Genomic DNA, 19,401 nt, shown 5'->3' on the forward strand with positions numbered 1-19,401 from the left:
AGCTACCAGCTGCAGAGGCGGCTGGGAGCCCTGGGACTCAGGGGCAATTTAAAGGGCCCGGGCTCTGGCCGTTGCTACCTCCCTGGGCCCTTTAAATCACTGCCAGAACCCCTGGCTGCCGATGCTACTCTGGGGCTCCGGCAGCGGGACTCCCGTGGTGATTTAAAGGCCCTGGGGCTCCCTGTAGAGGCTGGAGCCCCAGGCCCTTTAAATTACCACCCGAGCAGGGCCAGCTCTACAGTTTTTGTCTCCCCAAGCAGCGCCCAAATTGCTGCGTGGGCGGTGGGGCCAGTCCATGTGCCCTTAGGTTGGCAGGTGCATTTCTGCAGCTGCAGCAATTCGGCAGCAGCTTCTGTGTTTAGCTGAAGCCACCGCAGACAGCGAAACATAGAAGCTGCCGCCAAATTGCCGCTACTGCGGAAACGCACCTGCCACTCTAAAGGCACACAGACTGCCCCCGCCTTCCGTGGCGGCAATTCGGTGCGCTGCTTGGGGGCAAAAGAACAGGGACTGCCGCCCCTTGCAGATTGCCAACCCAAGCACCAGCTTGGAATGCTGGTGCCTGGAACCGGCCCTGCCCCTGAGCCACCTCCGCTAGCCAGGGGCTCTGGAAGTGAGGTTCTCGTGGCAATTTAAAGGGCCTGGGACTCTAGCCATTGCTGGGAGCCCTGGACCCTTTAAATCGCTGACCTGGGGAAGCCAGTCCTGCCAGTATGCCGTATTGGACCATACCGGCTTACTTTCACCGCTGCAGGGCTCTGAATTAAAACTGCCTTCCCCTGCCAGATTCCAGCACCTTGCTCTGGAGATAACTTAATCTCCATCTCAAATGAACTGGCCAGACCTGGCACAGAAGGAATCAAAGTGCAACCTCCCGACCCAACAGAAGTGACCCAAGTCCATAGTAATTAAAATAACAAAAAGCACCAATGCACAAAAATTGTTGTATGCTTATAAGTATTTTAAAGCAAACCCTTTTTTAAATCTGGAGCTGAGGAAACAAAAAAAGACCACTAACAAATAATAAAAAAAAAACCCTCGCTGAGGTCAGTATATCTACTTTTGACATTCTATAACAGTGATTTTCTTTTTGCAGAGCACTTAGTCATCTTACAAAGCCACAAAGTCCTGGGAGGGCATCCTGACCTCTCTTTGGTCTGTGACTTTTCATCCCCACAACACAATGTCATCACCTATTCAGGCAAAGCACTGAAGCAAACATTGCAATGCCATGTCAAGTGCATACTTCATGGTTACTTTGTGGTTCTCTGGGGTGCCATTCCAAATAATATCTCCTATAGTTCTCCACTCTCCAGATGCTTGAAGGGACAATGAACGACCTCATTCTTTACTCAGTGTGCATCACACTGTTTCAGTGTGTCAAGCAGCACTAGTAGCCCTCTGTGGTAAGTACTCTGCTAATTCTGGCTAAGATCAGTCTTGCAACTTTAAGATGGGCTCCAGGAGTCCAATCCAACTCCCATTTAAATCTGCCATTGACTTCAGCGAGATTTGGCCAGGGCTGTCCATGGGCTAGACACAATGCCTTGAACAACCACATGGTGCTCTAGACTAGAGCTATAGGGGAGGATTGATTTTTTATGTCTTTAAAACCATTTCCCCATCTACTGTTTTGCAAAGGTACGTCTAAATTATTCCATCTCAGTGAAAACAGGATGCAGGGGAGGATTGTTTCAGGTTTGGGGTGTATACTTTACAGATGAGTCACAATCAAAACACCAGATCTGAACATCCCCCAAGTTTGCGGTATTCAATATTTGGATCTAAATTGTGAGTCCTAAGCATATAATTGATGTATTTATAGAGCAAGAGCTAGAGGTGTCATAATGTTGTTATTGTTCTCACCTCAGAAAACAGAATTTACAATTGAACTGTTAAAACTTTGATTACTTTGTATACATCAGGTAATAAACTCACTCAGGGCCCAACTCTGCCCTTTAATGAAATTGTAGGGCTCTCTACCCTGTACAGGCAGATCCCTGTGTGGGGTGGAAATCTCAAAGCCTATTCCCTATCCTAGTACATTAAAAATGTGAGGACTGTGGGAAGACTGCAGGAAGAAGGAGCTAGATCAGTCACAGATCTGGAGTTATTAATTTTCTTTGTATGACATCCTATGCTGCCTAACCATATTCATATTGCTGATTTCTGGGGGGTGGGAGGGGAATAGGCAACAATCCCATCATTCCTTAGCAGGGGGTTGGGTGACACGCACACAGAGTGGCACCAATGTTGGGAGATGCACTCTGGGATGTCCTACCACAGCTAGGAAGAAAGAGAACAAATTCACAGTCAGGGGAGTCTTGTCCCAAGTGAAAAAGCAGTGTGCCAACCTGGTTATAGGATGCCAAATGTGATAGTCTAGGACAAACACTGTTATAGCTGCCATGGTTACTAGCCATGTGGACAAAAATAATATTTAAGCCAGTTATGTGAATACCTGGTTACAAACTCAAGGTATGTCTATACTACAATCAGGTGGTGTGTTTACAGCTCATGTATAGATACCAGAGCTTGCTTTGATATAGCTGGATCAAAGCTAGCTTGAGTAACAATAACAGGGAAGCTATGGCAATGCAGATACTGGCTGCTCAAATGTGTACTCAGAGTCCTCAGTGGGTGGGTGCCACCACAGTTTTGCTGCTACTGTTACTTGTGCTAGCTTCACTCTAGCTAGCTTGGGGATGTTTACATGTGCTGCAATCACATCTCTTGACTGCAGTGTAGATATACTCTGCCTCAGATAAAAGTTCTAGTGGGTCATGACCTAAGGGCTGAGCCTTCCACCCCAGGAAGTAGTTCTAATAGTTTGTAAGCCTATTAGGAGTTCGAGGGGCAGTGCCTCAAATTCCAAGTGAAGTTTTAGATCAGCGATGCCCTGAAGCTTTCCAAAAAAGTAGATCCATTTCTTGGTACAAACAAATCTGAATAGGCCTGAAACTTTACACTTGTCTGCCCGTCCAAAATTTCCCTGGAGACAGCCAATTTTATGAATAGGATGAACAGGACACCAATCTGTACATCTCGTTGGCTTCAGTGGGATATAAGTACATGCTTAATGGCTTTGCTGAAATAGTGATGGGATTCTCTACGTACTCAGGTGCTTTGCTGAATTGAGGCCCAAGTCCTCAAGCACGAGATTTCAGTAGATAAAGAATTGAGTCCAGCGAATCTCTCACCATTTAAAGGCCCAAATGTGGCCATAAACATTGATCCCTTACTCAAAAAAGGAATTCAGATACCCTGGTAACAAATAGAGTCGTTCCCTGGAAGTCAATAGGGAAAAGGAAAATAAATTTTGTTCCCTTATGGCTAGATTCTGCTATTCCTCGTCAAACTAAATAATGTATTATTCCACAAAAAGTCCCATTGAAATCAGTGGGAATGCTAGCTGAGTAGGATACTACTCAATATGAGCAAGTGTATTAAAATCTGACCCATGAGAAGCATAAGACATGGAATTTATTCCTTTTGCATAACTTATATTTGCAGTAACTTTATTTCCATAATGCAATATACCAGTGAGTAAGGAGGCCTGGTTTCATTTTGGATAAAATGGGGCAAAATTTAAAATGCTTTATTTTCATTTCTTTTCCCCTTTGCCAAAGTTAATCTACCCTAGTTTTGCATATGTTAAAATTAGAAACATACCCAAATAGCATGTCTTGAATGGACACAGTAATACACGCTAATGTTATCCAGCTAGATAAACCCTGCCAAAGGGGAAAAAAAAAAGATTTTGAACTTGTGAATGTTTCTCCAGGTCGAAAATAGCTAAATTTCATCTGAATCACAATGTGTCATCCAAAATTCAGATCAGCTCTACTCCTGTATTTTTGGTGCAAATCCTTTATAGCAACAAAAGTGAGAGACCAAATTTGTGTGAACTAGAGGGAAATTTGGGTCTGAAATAAGGGACATCACTGAAAAACAGGGACTGTTGAGATGTATTTGGCCAAGAGGTCTCCTAACAGTATAAAAATAATTTCTGCAATGGCAGTGGTACAGTGTCAAGGAGCCATATGGTTGAAATTATTGGCTTTTGCTGATTTGTGTTATAGCCTACTTTGAACAGAACATAGAGGGTTTTTTTTTTGCTTTTGTTTTGTTTTTTGGGTGTATTCATAGGAAAAGAGATCTGTTAAGTTTAATAGAGAAATAGGTTATTGTATGGGCATTTAGCCCTGATCCTACAAAGACTTATGCATGTACTTAAGAAGATGTACATGAATAGTTCCAGTCACATCAGTGGACTATTCAGATGTTAAAGGTTATGTACATTTGTAAATTTTCGTGGGATCAGGGCCCAACAAAAGACATCCTCTGCATTTCTGAAGATCATGTGTCAGTCATCTGAAAGATGACTCAAGGTTTTAAGACATATATAAATAAATGCACATTTCCAATAAGCAAAGCAGTAAACCATCAATCGGGAAATTATTGCAAAAACCAAGGAAGAGGAGAATCGGGGTTTTTCAAAAGGAAATTAGAATTTCTTTTTGTAACAGTGATCTGAAAAGTATTGTGATTTACTTTGGGATTTCTGTCATCCTAGGTATTTTGGAAATATTTGCTGTGTCTCAGGGGACTGTAGGAATACGAGGAGTTTTCAGCAACAAATTTTTAGCGATGTCAAAAAAAGGAAAACTCCATGCAAGTGTAAGTAAAAATTGAATTACCAGTATATATTGTTTATTAAAGGCATTGTGGCAACTTCACATGTACACTGTAGCAAAAGCAGTTTTCCTGGGGCTCAATCCTGTAAGGTGCTAAGCACCTACATACTGTGCTGAGTTTCCTCAACCTCCATCTCTTAAATGAGGAGTTCCTTTCAGGATGGAGCCTTAGGTAGGTAAAAAGACAGACAGACAATTAGATGTCAGGTAGATATAAAAACTTGAAGCTCTGGATCATATTTATTACATTTTTACCAAAGAAAGATTTTTTTTTTGCAATCAGATTTCTGTCTTCAGAATAGTAAGGCTCTTTGTTCAATAATGTCTTCTAATTAGAGAAAGGAGATAGATTTTCACAGAAAGTTTTATCCATGTGTTTTCTTAAGAAAAAGATGAGGAGACACAGAACTGGGGTCTGATCTGGTGTTTACTGAAACAGATGGAAATTAAGATGCAGACTTGGCACTTGGGTTCAGTTTGCTTCGATGGCATATGATGGAATGGAGACATACCAGTTGTAATAACATGTAATACCACTCAGAGAGAGAAGAAAAGGAAAACAGAGAAAATTCCAAGTCCCCCGTTCAAGCAGGTATCCCTATTCAGAAAAGCTAAGTCACTGAGGGGCCTGTATTTTAACCTGGAGTATGTGCTTGACCTTAAGCGCACTCTAACTTATCCACATGTTTAGATGCTTTCTTTCACTGGGGCCAGCATGCACTAATTTCCTTACCATTAGCCCCTGATTTGGGGGCTGGTGATTGGTGCAGGATACAGCACACAAGTGCGCATAGCCCTTCCTTCCACCACCTTCCCAAATTCCTCATACAGCCATGTAAGTATTAAGTGGGCGCCTCTTGCCCCACTGAATATAATGGCAAAACTCCTACTGATTTCAATGCGAGCAGGAGTAGGTCTATGCTTTTACAATGTGCCATGTGACCTTAATTTCCATCGACTTCAGGTGAAAACCATGAGAGTTGAGGGCATTCGGCACTTTACAGGATCATGCCCCAGTAATGTAAGCTGTGAGATTTCAACCAAATACAGGCTTCCAAAGTGGGAGCATTATTTCTATTTTTTAAATCAGAGTAACATTTAACTATTTAATTTCATTTTAAAAAATATTTTCCTCTTTTGTTTTTCGACATATTGGTTATACTGCAGGTTCCAGTATGCTTTTCCAGATACCTATAGGTTTTTTTAAGATCAAGGATATTCTGTCCTTTTTGCTTTTGCTATTATTAGGGACAAGAAAATGTTTGTTAATGTATAGAGAAATCATAACATTTACTATGCTGATGTAAAAATAACTCTTCTTAAAATGTATATATCCTAATGGGTAAGTCCTGAAAAAAGAAAATTTCTTTAACACATAGGTGTCATACAAACAACCTGGGATCTGGATTCAGCCTAGATGATGAATTTATGTGACCCACATAGTGCATCCAGAATCTGAGCTTTTATTTTAACAAAAAGCAAATTTCTAGCTCTCAAGGTTGTGAAGAAAATCTCCCAAATAAGAAACAAGTGTTACAGAACCTATTACACTGCCCAAATCTGCAGGGAGCCTGAAACTTTTAGAGGTCTGAACCCCCTCCCCCCAGCCTCCCATTAATGTCCCTGGTTTGTTAACTCTGAAACCTAATGCCAATCTAAGCATTTCATTGTTTATTTGGGGTTGGGAGCATAACCAACAAATGAAGAGTGGGGAAATGGGAGTTAGTGCAGGGAGGGAAATACAGAGGAAGAAAGAAGGAGAGACACAAAGTCAGGGAAGAGGAAGAGAAGCATACAGCAGAAGATAGGGAAGAAAGAGACACTTAGAGCAGCAGTAGTGATAATCTTAAAGGGAGCAGATCTTCCCTTTGAGTGATACTGACTGCAAGGATAAGGTATGGAACAAATAATAAAGAACAATAATGACTACAAGTGTAGTTTTTTACCTAAAGGACACATTGAACATACAAATCTCCCATCACAATCAGTGGGAAATTCATAGTGGATTGAAAGGAGTCTTCAAATTTTACCCTCTTCAACTGACCATTATTTAAAAAAATGGAATTCATGGATTCCAAGGCCAGAAAGTGCCATTGTGATCATCTAGTCTGACCTCCTGTATAACACAGGTCAGAGAACTTGCTCCAAATAATTCTTAGAAAAATATCCCATCTTGATTTAAAAATTGTTAGAGATGGACAATCCACAACAACTCTTTGTAAATTGTTCCAATGATTATTTACTCTCACTGTTAAAAATTTAAGCCTTATTTTCAGTCTGAATTTGTCTAGCATCAGCTTCCAGCCATTGGATCATGTTATACCTTTCTCTGCTAAACTGAAGAGCCCATTATTAAATATCTGTTCCCCATGTAGGTACTTACAGACTATAATCAAATCACCCCATAACCTTCTCCTTGTTAAACTAAATAGATTGATCTCCTTGAGTCTATCACTATAAGACAGGTTTTTGAATCCTTTCATCCTCATGGCTCTTCTTGGAACCCTCCCTCTCCAATTTTTCAATATCCTTCTTGAATTCTGAACATCAGCACTGGACACAGGATTCCAGCAGCAGTCACACCAGTGCCAAGTATGGAGGTAAAATAACTTCTCACCTCCTTCTCGTGCTTCCCCTGTTTATGCATTCAAGGACTGCATAATCCTTTTGGCCACAGCGTTGCACTGGGAGCTCATGTTCAGCTGATTATCTACCATGACACCCAAATCTTTTTTTCAGAGTTACAGCTTCCCAAGATAGAATCCCCCATCATATAAGTGTGGCCTACATTCTTTGTTCCTAGATTTACACATTTACATTTAGCCATATTCAAACATATATTATATGCTTGTGCTCAGTTTACCAAGCAATCCAGATCACTCTGCACTGGTGACCTGTCCTCTTCGTTATTTACCACTCCCCATATTTTTGTGTCATCTGCAAACCTTATCAGGGATGAGTTTATGTTTTCTCTCAGGTCACTAATAAAAATGTTAAATAGCACAGGACCAACAACCAATCCCCGCTGCGGGACCCCACTAGAAACACACCTGCTCAATTGATTCCCCATTTATCATTACATTTTGAGACTTATCAGTTAGCCAGTTTTTAATCCATTTAATTTGTGCCATGTTAAATTTATAACATTCTGTTTTTTTAATCAAAATGTCGTGTCGGACCAAGTCAAACGCCTTATAGAAATCTATGTGTATTACATCAACACTAGTATCTTTATCCACCAAACTTGTAATCTCATCAGATTTGACCCTCTTCCCGAAATGAGTCTGAAATGTCTGCCGTAAGGAGACCAGATCCACTGGTTTCTAGCAAGGTAACAAGGTGGGGCTCACAGTAGCAGAGCTTCTTCATTTAAGCCTGATGGGGATATCAAGTGAAACATAGGTTTTGTATCTGACTCTTCATCAGTGTGTTCTCTGAACTGAATGAAAAGGCAGTAAGATTAATATCTGAATGCTGGGGGCTGATTCACCACTGGGCTTCTGCAGACAATTGCAACAGGGTGCAGCCGTGCCTAGAACTTGCCATTGCATTTTACAAAGGACTACAGTATATCATAGGTATTTATATGGTTCTCATCACAGTAGTGTTTGAGCACCTCACCATCGTTAATGTATTTATTCTCCCACTATCCCTGTGAAGTGTGATTATCCCCATTTTATAGATAGGGAGCGGAGGCACAAGGGGCTAAATGACTTGTTCAAGGCTGCACATGAAGTCTGTGGCAGAGGAGTGACTTAGACCCAGGTCTCTGAAGTCCTTCGTTAGTGCCATAATCCCTGGAGCATCCTTCTCCCCTGTTCTGCCACCATTACTCCCACTGAGAAGTCGTTTGCTGTATGGGGAGATGTATTGATTTCGACAAGACTACAGAGTCAGGTATTACTTAACATGAATAAGAGTGACCAAAGTGTGTCAGGCCAGCCGGGGTCTGCCCAGAGCCAGAATACCCAGGAGTTCTGCTAATCCAGGGTTCAGAATTTAAAGCTGGTCCTCCCCTAGTAGATGGCAATGGTATCACCGCTTGGCCTCACAAGGTGGGGCAAACCCTTGGTTGAGCGCAGTTGTCTCCAGGGGAATACCAATTGCATGCATGTCACACTCCATTATGAGGCAGAAATCAAGTCCTGTCTTTTTGGTTTTTTTTTTTGTTATTTATAAGATAGGCTGCCTAGCACCTACCAAGCATAAACATGATTATGCTCTCCTTTTATTTAATCATCATGCAACAGGAAAATTCAGCATGCCCTAGGAAAAATATGCTAAATACAACTATTCCTCTCTTTAAGAGGGATGGCCTTTTGCTTTAAGTAAAACATAGGTGCTTTGTAAAAAGAAAAGTCTTCAGAAAAGAAAGATAAAGGCACCTACAATTACCATAATAGGTTTTACTTAACTGCAGCTTCAATGTTAAGAGAATGTGGAAAATAACACCTTTATATAAATCTCAGGACAGTCAAGTAACCACTGGCTAGATTATGCTTAAGAATCTGTTCTTTTTAGTGGCATCCAATACCTTCATTATTCCGTTTTAAGTTTTGATTTATGTCCCAGCATTAGCAGAAATTAAATTAAACTCTTGTCAGCATATGGTTAATTGTCACTGAAAAAACCCCCACAGTGTTATAAATGGACACCAATTAGACAGGTCAGACTGAAAGGTTAGGACACATGATTCCTCACTCAGATGAAAGCAACAAATTTGTAGAAACTTGACCCAAATGTCTAAAGATTGCTGGGCTAAATAATGCAGATAATGCAAAAACAGCATCTGTTGTTCTTTCCTGTCTTGGCAGGATAAAGTTATTTCATGGCCTAATGAGTTTTAAACAGTACAAAGCGAATCCTGCGCCTGTCAGTCACTGCACCTCTTTGATATAAAAGTCATTCTGATGACTTTGAGCGAACTGTAGATAAAAGTAATTCCTACAATTATTTGGGATCCTTCTAAACCAATTCTCTAGGACCTGTTTTCTCTTATCTGAGCTTAGTGCTTTAAATTAGCCCTCTTTTTTTAGTTGGCAACTTAATTAAATTATAAAGTGGTTCATTTTTAAGGAAACTGGATTCAGAAATAATATTAAAACTAGCAATTATCAGTTCCATGCACAGATGGGTTCTTTCTAATTTCTAAGGCCTCAGTTATATGTTTAAACATTATTATCATTAAATGGCTGAGCTCTGGTTTGGTGTTGATTTCAAGAGAAGGTTTGGTATTAGCATAAATGCAGAAATATTTTCCTACAGGGTTTAAGGTAATTTTCCTTTGTTAAGACTTGTTCTAAATTAATAATTATGGGCTGAGTGCTTCGGTCGTCACTCAGGCAAATCTCCTATTGAATTTCATTTTAAAATGTAATTGACTTTAGGATTTGTCTTTATAGTTCCATTTGTATTTCCTATGGAGCAGTTTCCGAACACGTGCCAACATTCAGTGACCAAATGATACATAGAGTTGACTAGAGTTGGTTGCGGTTTTTTAGATGGAAAGTGTTTTAGTTAAATATTGCTTTTCAAAATTGAAAAATTCTGGTTTTAAAAATAAATTATTTTTTTTTAAATTTCAGTTTTTGAAAAAGAGAATTGGGGCGGGGCAAATCATGAAAAATAATTATAATCAAAAAAAGAAAAACCAGTGGCTAGCGAACCCTGCAAAATGAAAAACAACATCAACATTTTTCAGAAAATTGGGTTTTCCTTTTTCTGACCTGATTTAAAGTTGTAAGAAAATCTACTTGGATAAAGCCCTTCCTCAGCAACATTTTTGTTACTCTTTGCTGATGAGATCCTCATTGTATTCCCATACATTTATTTATGGAAACTACTTAGATCCTAAACTTCAGCTCGTGAAACCTGACATATTAGGAAGGGATCTAAAAGTTATTTCCATTCAAAAGCCTTTCTGAAATGCATTGGTGGTCACAGACCAGTTCTTCGGAGGCATGCATTACTATATATTAAAAAGAAAAAGCCACCACAATTGGCAGTAGTTGGCACCCTTGTTAGCATCTCAGAAGAGAAGATTAAATGGAGGGAGACTGAACTCCAGCCCCTGCTTGAGACACATAGGAGAAAAAGGATGGTCTTGTGTTTAAGGTACTGGATTGGGATGCTGGAGGCTTGGATTCAGTTCCTGTCTCCTGTGGTTGGGCAAGTCACTTACATTCTTTGTGCCTTGGTTTCTTCATCTGTAAAATGGGAATAATAACAACTCCCTAGCTCAGAATGGTTTTGTGAGCATACATTTATTAATATTTGGAAGGTGCTTAGATATCATGGCCCAGGACCTCAGCTGGTGTAAATGGTCATAGCTCCACTGAGGATCTGCCCTTGTGATGCGGGCCATATAAATACCTAGATAGATGGCAGTTTGGGTTAAGCTTGTGTTTGTGATGTGGACAGTATGTCAGCAGCAAAGCAACTTCCAGGAGCACCAAAAAAATTAAGAAGCCTGACATATTCCTCCTGCCTCCTTGGTATTTCAGCTCCCTGCTTTGCTGAACTGCAGTCCCAACAATGGCTTTTCAGTGTCACAAATGCTTTCGTATTCAGATTTCAAAAATCAGTTCAAGTATATGGACTCCACTTTGAATCTCTCTATTGACATGTGATGTTACATTGGAAATCACTGGGCAGCTGGCAAACAATTCAAATGCTGTATCTGGCCCCCGATGTTTTTATCAGAGGAAAGATAATCAGATTGGAAATATTTTAGTATATGTTTGTTTGTATGTTCTCCTGCCATATTGGACATGGAGAATGGGACTTTTAAAAGCACTCAGCATCACTCTGCCCCATTGAAATCAAAGGGATATTTCCCAAAGGGGGAGAGAGTGCTAGGGAAAACAGGGGAGAGAAAGGAGGGAAAATTGAAACAAAACAAAACAAAATTAAAAAATCAAACAAATCATTCATTTTGAATGAAAAAGTGAAAAAAAAATGGTTTTGACACCACTTGATTGGAATGGAAACATGTTTTTTAGCTGTGCCATCAACAAAATCAGAAGGTTTCGGTGAAAAATGTCACATGACATTTGTTTGAGACGTTTCACAGAAAAGAATTCCCATTTTTCTGTTAGCCCTAGTCATCCCTCTCAGGAGACATGCAAATACAGTGGTGATGGGTGCCATTATAGGAACCAGACAGACAGATTAGATGGACATGCATGGGGATAGATAGAACCTTTTATGCCATAGCTGTTTCCAAAGTTTTTAAATCAAAGTTAGGTTCCCTTAGTGAAGTGACTATCTATTATTGCTCAGTGTGAAAGCTAGTATATACTCAGCAACAATGGCTTACCCCAAACCTTGAACAATGCTAGTTCTTTTTTTTTGAGAAAGAGAATGTTGGCAAGGGCACCGGGGTTATTCTTCACTCTTTTTTCCAAAAGATGGCCAAGTGTTATCTGGGAATCCCAGTTGACTTGGGAGTCCCAAAGAAATTCCAAAGGAATGGCAGATGAGATTCCAAAAACCCCCAGATCCCAGAGATCTTTAATTTCCAATGGAACAAATATCCAAAAGACAGATTGAATTATTCAGATTAATTATTCAGACAAAGGACAAAACTTCTAGCTGTGCAGCCTGCCCCTAATACTGTACAGCATTGTAAATGTTGGGTATCTTTTCGAGACCACGATCTTTTAGCCATGCCGACACATACGCTAATATATTTATTAAACTTCCCAGTTAAGAAAACTATTTTAAGCTTAACTTGCACACCTGTGTGTGTGTGTGTATATATATATATTAGTAAGTAATAAGCATTTACCAAATATTCGCAACATCTCATAAAAAGAAAATTAAAATCCAGGTAGAGGCCTCTGTATTTCAACCTCAGGTTCTAAGGGTTCTGTCATCATTGATTGCAAAGGCAGCTGAGCAAATGTAATGTCCTAAAACACAAAGGGCTTGTTCTTCTAGTTTCTTCAGATCCTGGCAGGAAACAGAGGACCTGCTTCAGTGCCCTCATACAAGATTACATCAATACTTTTAATTCCTTTGTCCTAGTCTGTATGGCCAGACTTACAGTAGAGAAAGAAAAAAAAGAAAGAAAGAAAGACTCTGACCTTCAGAACACGTCTGGTGTACTGAATGTAACCACCTCTTATACTCTCTTGGGGTCCATTGCTCAAGTTAGGATATCATTAGAAATCCCAGTAAGGTATGTCTCCAGCCTCGATCTCCCTTGCTAGGAAATAGTAAAGCTGTAACAAAATTTGGATTGTGCCAGTAGACCAGAACTAAGTTGATGTCCAAAAAAAGAAATAACCAGGTGATAATACAACCCAGGAAAATGTCTCCCAAGACCCAAACACTCTGAGGGCAATAAATAAAATACTGGTTTATTAATAATACTAATTAAAAGCACTGGTAAGTAAGGACTTGGGCCTGCAGTACAGTGATTTCCATCAGTGTTTTGTCTGCACTGGGCTTCTATGGTTTCAACTTGGATTTGATGTGAGAAAGAGGGCTAGATAGTATGGCCAGTATTACTCAGGTGTCTCTGCTTGCCTTTTCCCAACCCTGGGTGAATGATTCATGGATATGGAGGGCTGAGGATGGAGATTGGGTAGGCCGGGTGAATAGAGGCTGTGGGGGAGTGGTTAGGGCAATGCTGGGCATGCTGAGCATGGGAGAATATTGTCCCTTACTCCAGCCCTGTGGAGAAATGCTGGTGAGGACGATAGCCCCAGGCAGTGCTATCTTTTCTAAGCCCCTACCCCTGGAAGTCCCAGTGGCAGCTGGTGGCGGCGGTCTGAATCAAGACCTCTGCACAGATATCCCTGCCTTCCTGCATGGATCCCTGGACCCTGCCAGCAGCGTTCATGGGCCACAGAATCTTTTCTGTGGGGTGCAGGGCATGCTCCACCTTCTGATTATGCAAAGTGGGAAAGTGCAGAAATTTCCTCCTCTGAGACACCACTCCTAGCCCGCCAATTTTACCATGACAATGGAGAATCTGGGCCTCTCAGGTGAGTGCAGTTTGTCTCCCCCTAGAAACTAGCAATGTGGAGGTCTCATGTCTCCACAGTGGTTCCAGGTGCCTTGGAATGGACCCATGCTGCCTGGCTTCCCTTGCTGGTGGATGCACTCAAAAATCCGCATCCAGGGATACCAAGAGTAGAAGTGATTCTTCACAGCAGTTGGTGCTGCCCCAGAATGCATTGAGTTTTACTTGGATTTCCCACGGATATCCTCTGGGACTAACCAACGCATGGACCTCTGTCCCTCTTCTCTCCTATCTTGGTTGGGAGAGATCCATGCAAAGACAGCAACCTCCACAAAGAAATCTTCAGGGGACAACCCCTCCTCTTTGGGGATTTGTTTCTTTTCCATCTCAGTGCTGTATCCTTCTCAGGGCAACAGATAATTCATGTAAGTAAGGGTCCCAGGATTCAGTGTTTTAGACAGTGGCTAGGAATTTAGCTCAAGCCTTTATTTCTGGAAGAGTAATATTCATTTATGTATGGCACATCATGTTGGATAACAAAAGGCAGAGAAAGCAAAAATGCATAATTAAAATAATTCTTTCTTCTTTCAAGCAAAGAGCTAAAGGAGATTAAAGTGAAGTTGTTATGGAGAAGATGCAATAGAGGTCAAGGACATTGCCATTTGAATTCTAGAATTCAACTCCTTTAAACAAAATATAGGTTTAATAATGTGATATCAAGCAAGTCTGACCATTTTCTAATTGATTATAAAACATTGTTTCTTTTTGCTTTCCACTGCATCAGACTTTTAAGTTAAAAAGCCCAGCGTCCCTTTTAAAATAAATATATTTGAATAATCTACTTTGAAATCAAACTTTGATGCACTTAGAAACAATTTTAGATGATCTCAGGACACCAGTTAACACTCTCATCATTAGATTCCAGAAGTGGCAAATTCCTTGAGGGCTGCTTCTTAAGAATATTAATAATCTTCATACACACACCTTTCAGATTTTTAAGGCCCTGTTCTATCTTTTTGTATTTATAGGTTCATCTCAATATCCAGCCCTTCCATTAGGAAAAATGTACTATGATATTCTGTGATTTCATCTAGGCAGAGATTTGCTTAGCTTACATTTCACAGCTGCCCTGATGTCTGACCATGGCAAAACGTCTATGTCTCACTTTTTATAGCTGATTGACTGACTGGCCTTATTCCTGCACTCTGTTCACACGCACAAGAAAGGACTTGTTTCAGTGTTCTCATGAAAAATTGTTGAGACTAGGGTTGATATTTTCAAAGTTTACTAGGGGATTTAGCCGCTCAACTTAATGGGAATTGGTGATTGAATCCTCCCATCTGCTTTGAATATCTCTGCCCAGCTCTAGAAGGTCCTGATTCTGTAAAGAAGCACATGCTTAACTTTTATGCCTCAGCCAGATGCACCCATAAGGGACTATTCCCAGTGAGTAAAATTAAGGACATGCATAAATCTTTGCAGGATCTCAGCCCAAGAGAGAAACTCTGCTGGGACAACTGCCAAACCAAGGGGCTGAGTCAAAGCCTACTGAAATCAATGAAAGGCAGGAGTATTTAGGTGCCTAACTCTCATTGATTTCAGTGGGAGTGAGGAGCCTAAATACTTTTGAGGATTTGGTCCTTAGTGCCTCTGGCAAAAGATTAAGCTCGTACAATTTTCTTTATATGTTTATTTTCTGGAAAGGAACAAAACCTGCCTTTACATCAACAACACGAGAAGTGAGCTGACGCACTCTGAGACTGGCTCTTCAATGCAGTAGTATTAGAATTACACACTACAACAGATTAATTTCCACAGACGCATAACATTTTCCATACATCGTTTTCTTGTTATTAATTATAATTACCTTTTATTTAGCTGTATCTGGCATTGTGTAAAGGTATCTGGCACCTTGCAGACGCAACCCCAATCCTGCCACTATGCAACAGGAACTGTGTCTATGTGGATTCAGAGCCATCTGTGCACCTTAATCTTGGATTGCACAGGGTTAGTTTCTCAATGGGATGTTCAGATTTACTCTGACAGTCTGGGGCTTGATCCCTGGGCCATGAAGTCCATGGAAGTCTTTCCGCCGGGAATTGGTGTGCAACAAATACAACTACTCTGTAAGGAAATATGCTCTTTGACTGAAGGGCATTTTTAAAGGTTATCAAGAGACAACAAAACACCCAAAGTTAAAACAACAGTGTGATCAAGACTATGTGCAGTGAAGCAATGAAAATCTGCATGCAAATTGTCATTCTGGGTTATTAAGCCGTGATGCACCAGAAAGCAATTTTGGAGGGCAGGAAATTAGACACACTAAAGAGCAAAAACTAAAATTCATTGAAGGAGCTGCTGCAAAGGAGATCAGGAGGCATTTTTCCTTTTGGTGGAGGATAGTGGAGAAGCAGACTGGGCAGGTTACTCCTGAGGCAGATGATAGATACCTCCAGCCAAGATTTTTAATAATGAGTGCCTCAAGTTAATCTCCTAAATGTATATTTAGACACATAAATGGCCTGATTTTCAAAAGTGCTGAGCGCCCAAGCAGCATCAGTCAGAGTTGTTGGGTGCGCCTCATTTTTGAAAATCAGGTCACTCAATTAGGCAATTATATCAGAACTGAGGAGCCTAAATTATAGGCAGCTATTATTGACAGTGTTGGCTCTCCTTTCTTACCAGGTAAAACAAAAACCTTTCAATAGATTTCTATTTGTTTCTTTTCCTAGGCCAAATTTACAGAAGACTGCAAGTTCAGGGAGAGGTTTCAAGAAAACAGCTATAACACATATGCCTCGGCAGTTTACAGGACCGAAAAGACTGGGAGAGAATGGTATGTGGCTTTGAACAAGAGGGGTAAAGCCAAAAGAGGCTGCAGTCCCCGGGTGAAACCCCAGCACATCTCCACCCATTTCCTTCCAAGGTTCAAACAGTCTGAGCAGCCAGAACTGTCTTTCACCATCACTGTTCCTGAAAAGAAAAAGTCACCTGTCTCCACCCCAGTAAAACCAAAGGTTTCATTGTCCGTGCCTCGGAAGAGCCCCAACACTGTTAAATACAGGCTGAAGTTTCGCTTTGGATAGCTGTTAAACTGATCGCTAGAGAGGAACACTTTTCTCAGGAGCTGATGCGTGCGTGTGTGAGTCCTTGGCTTACCATAGGAGATAGGGCCTTGATCACACTTAGCTGCATTAGGAGGTCAGACAGGGAAATACCCATTTGTTTCAGTTTGACCTCAGCCAAATTGCTTTTTGATAGTCAAGAGTGTTAACTGAACTGGAATTCTTCATCCAGCCCTAGGGAGGAAAGCAGTGGTTCAGGTCAAATAAACATAAAGGCTTTTTTTTTTTTTTTGCCTTAAATAGCATTCTCACTTTCCTACTCTCCAAAGCATTGAGATGGGACTGTACATTTTGAAACAATGTCTGATGGATCAGTTTATTTTTTTGCTTTCCAAAGAATACACTTTTGGTGTTGATAAACTATTTTATGAACTTTTGTTTATTTTGGTTGTCGGAAGCAACACAAAGGTACCTCTACATTGAACATATTTTCTTACTTTCACTGTTTTAACAAATTACACTTTTCACAATCATTTTCATATGAGAAAATTGGTCAGAGTCAAGTTATAATTGATAAGGATTTTTTTGCCTGCATCCTCTCTTTTTGCTGCACTTTTTACTTCTGACTGTACCTCAAACTCATATATCCGTCTTTTTTTTTTTTTTAAGTTTGATTCCTCTCCTCTTAGAAGTCAACTCTTTTTTAAAAAAAACCAAAAAAACAATCTATACATTATAATTTGTGCCCTGATGTTGAATCCTTTCTTTCTTTTTTATTTGGGAAGGATTTTCTTTTATCCAAGGGAGATAATGCATTTTAAGTTTATGGAGGGGAACGCTTCATTTATAAATGACCCTGATTCCAGTCCCCCACTCCAACTTTTTCTTGAACAGCTGGAAGAATAAGTCTTATTCTGTCCATCAAACTATCATTTCTAAGTCTGCGTTTAAAATACCTCTGTCATGACCCTGTGGCATTCCTGCTATTATAGGTCCACAGGGATGGAGCTGCTTTTCAGGGGAAAGAAAGGGAGGCAAGAGCCATTCCATAGGTGTATCAGATAACAGCCATCAATGTCATAGCCTATTATCAAATGCTGTCATCATTATACTCAGCAAGTAAAACCCTCTCCTGAGACTCCTACTCCAAAGGTAAATGATTCCTGTGAGTGCATCTGCCTTTTGTAACAAAACGATGGGCTGTGGATTTAAAGGCTGGTCATGTGCTACAGGAATCAGTCCTATTCGAAGAACATGTGAGTTGCTGTTGACATCCAACCAGTGGGCCAAATGGGGTGCACGGGTGTAACTAAAAGCAGAATTAGGTCCTTTGGGTTGGATCCTAAACTGGTGTAAATCAGCCTCGTTCCCATGAACTTCAATGGAGCCACATTGATTTAGTCCAACTGATCATTTGGCTCATTATCACTCCAAATGGAATATAGTTCTGCAAATGTTTTAACTCATATGATTTATGCAATTTATTTATTTAATTGATTAATATACACTTCACACTGAAAAATGTTTTATTTGATCTTAAGTATGGCAATGTGGCAATAAACAATACTATAGCTACTTGAACCTTTGAAAGTATTTTTTCTAGTTATGGTAGAGTGGTGTAGATTTTAAATGTCAATAATTATTCATTTATATTTTTCTAGTAACTAATTATGCATATAAAAGAATTTTGGACATACACACAGATCTAGCTGTGTTGTGTATGTACAAAAAATACTAGGGTTGAAACTGATCACCAATTAAGCCTTAATAGACTTTACAACGGCTTGCATTAGTAGAACCAAAGCTCTCATATTAACTGTACTAACATATTTTAGTTGCATATCAGTAATAACGAAGCCATGTGCTACTTTCAAATATTTTACCAAAAATCATACAAAATATTATTTCCATTAAAAGCTTGGCTTTTCATCCATCATTGTTTTGAGTGAGTTCAAGGCCTTTTCCCAAATATTTCATTTAATACAGTTTAAATATAAGCATACTATGTAGTGTCTTTATTTTTAATAATGGGAATAAAGAGATTTTGCCTACATGCATACACTATACATATCACAAGAGATGGTGATGCCATAATAAAGTATAACTGTGTTTAATTTTAAAACATAGTTGTGTAATTTCTCTTTTCTTCTGTCAACTATCCTACAAGGTTTTCATTGAATATGAAGAATGGATGTTGCTAAATTATCTACTACACGTTTCTATTAAAGGGTTTGGCAGGAGATAATATTGTTGACAATAAAGAGTGAGGCAAAATGAGCATACATGCTCCTTTTGTACTACATGAGCCACATATTTTACATGATGACAAAAGAACCCAATCACTTATCTTGTACACTAATTTTGACTTGATTAGCAACAGCAAAGTTAAAGCAGAATAGTGGAGATGTGTTTACACAGGCCCGTGCTCATTAATTTCAAATGCTAAAGCCAAACTAAAATTAAAAAATTCAAATTGCACTTCTTATCTCCAGTTTACCAGCCATACACAATTACATATAATTAATGTTCAGTGAAGCATAGGGCTACCTAAATTAACTAATTGAATGAACACATTTGCAGAAGACATATATAATACAACACCTTCCTAATCCTCATTATCCAGGGGATCTACACATACAGTACATGGATAGTTATGTCTGCTGTCAAT

General features: G+C 39.9%; 1 protein-coding gene across 1 annotated transcript in view; it reads left to right on the top strand.

Moving 5' to 3' along the window:
* FGF5 (fibroblast growth factor 5) overlaps positions 1-16,969 on the top strand; it is a 29,107-nt gene extending 12,138 nt beyond the window's left edge. The window contains exons 2-3 of the mRNA XM_032796844.1: positions 4,577-4,680; positions 16,401-16,969. Of these exons, the coding sequence (XP_032652735.1) occupies positions 4,577-4,680; positions 16,401-16,754 (458 nt within the window). The 3' untranslated portion in view covers positions 16,755-16,969. The remainder of the gene's footprint in view (positions 1-4,576; positions 4,681-16,400) is intronic.
* The last annotated feature ends 2,432 nt before the right edge of the window (positions 16,970-19,401 follow it).

Source organism: Chelonoidis abingdonii, chromosome 5 (assembly GCF_003597395.2).
Source record: "Chelonoidis abingdonii isolate Lonesome George chromosome 5, CheloAbing_2.0, whole genome shotgun sequence".
NCBI lineage: Eukaryota > Metazoa > Chordata > Testudines > Testudinidae > Chelonoidis > Chelonoidis abingdonii.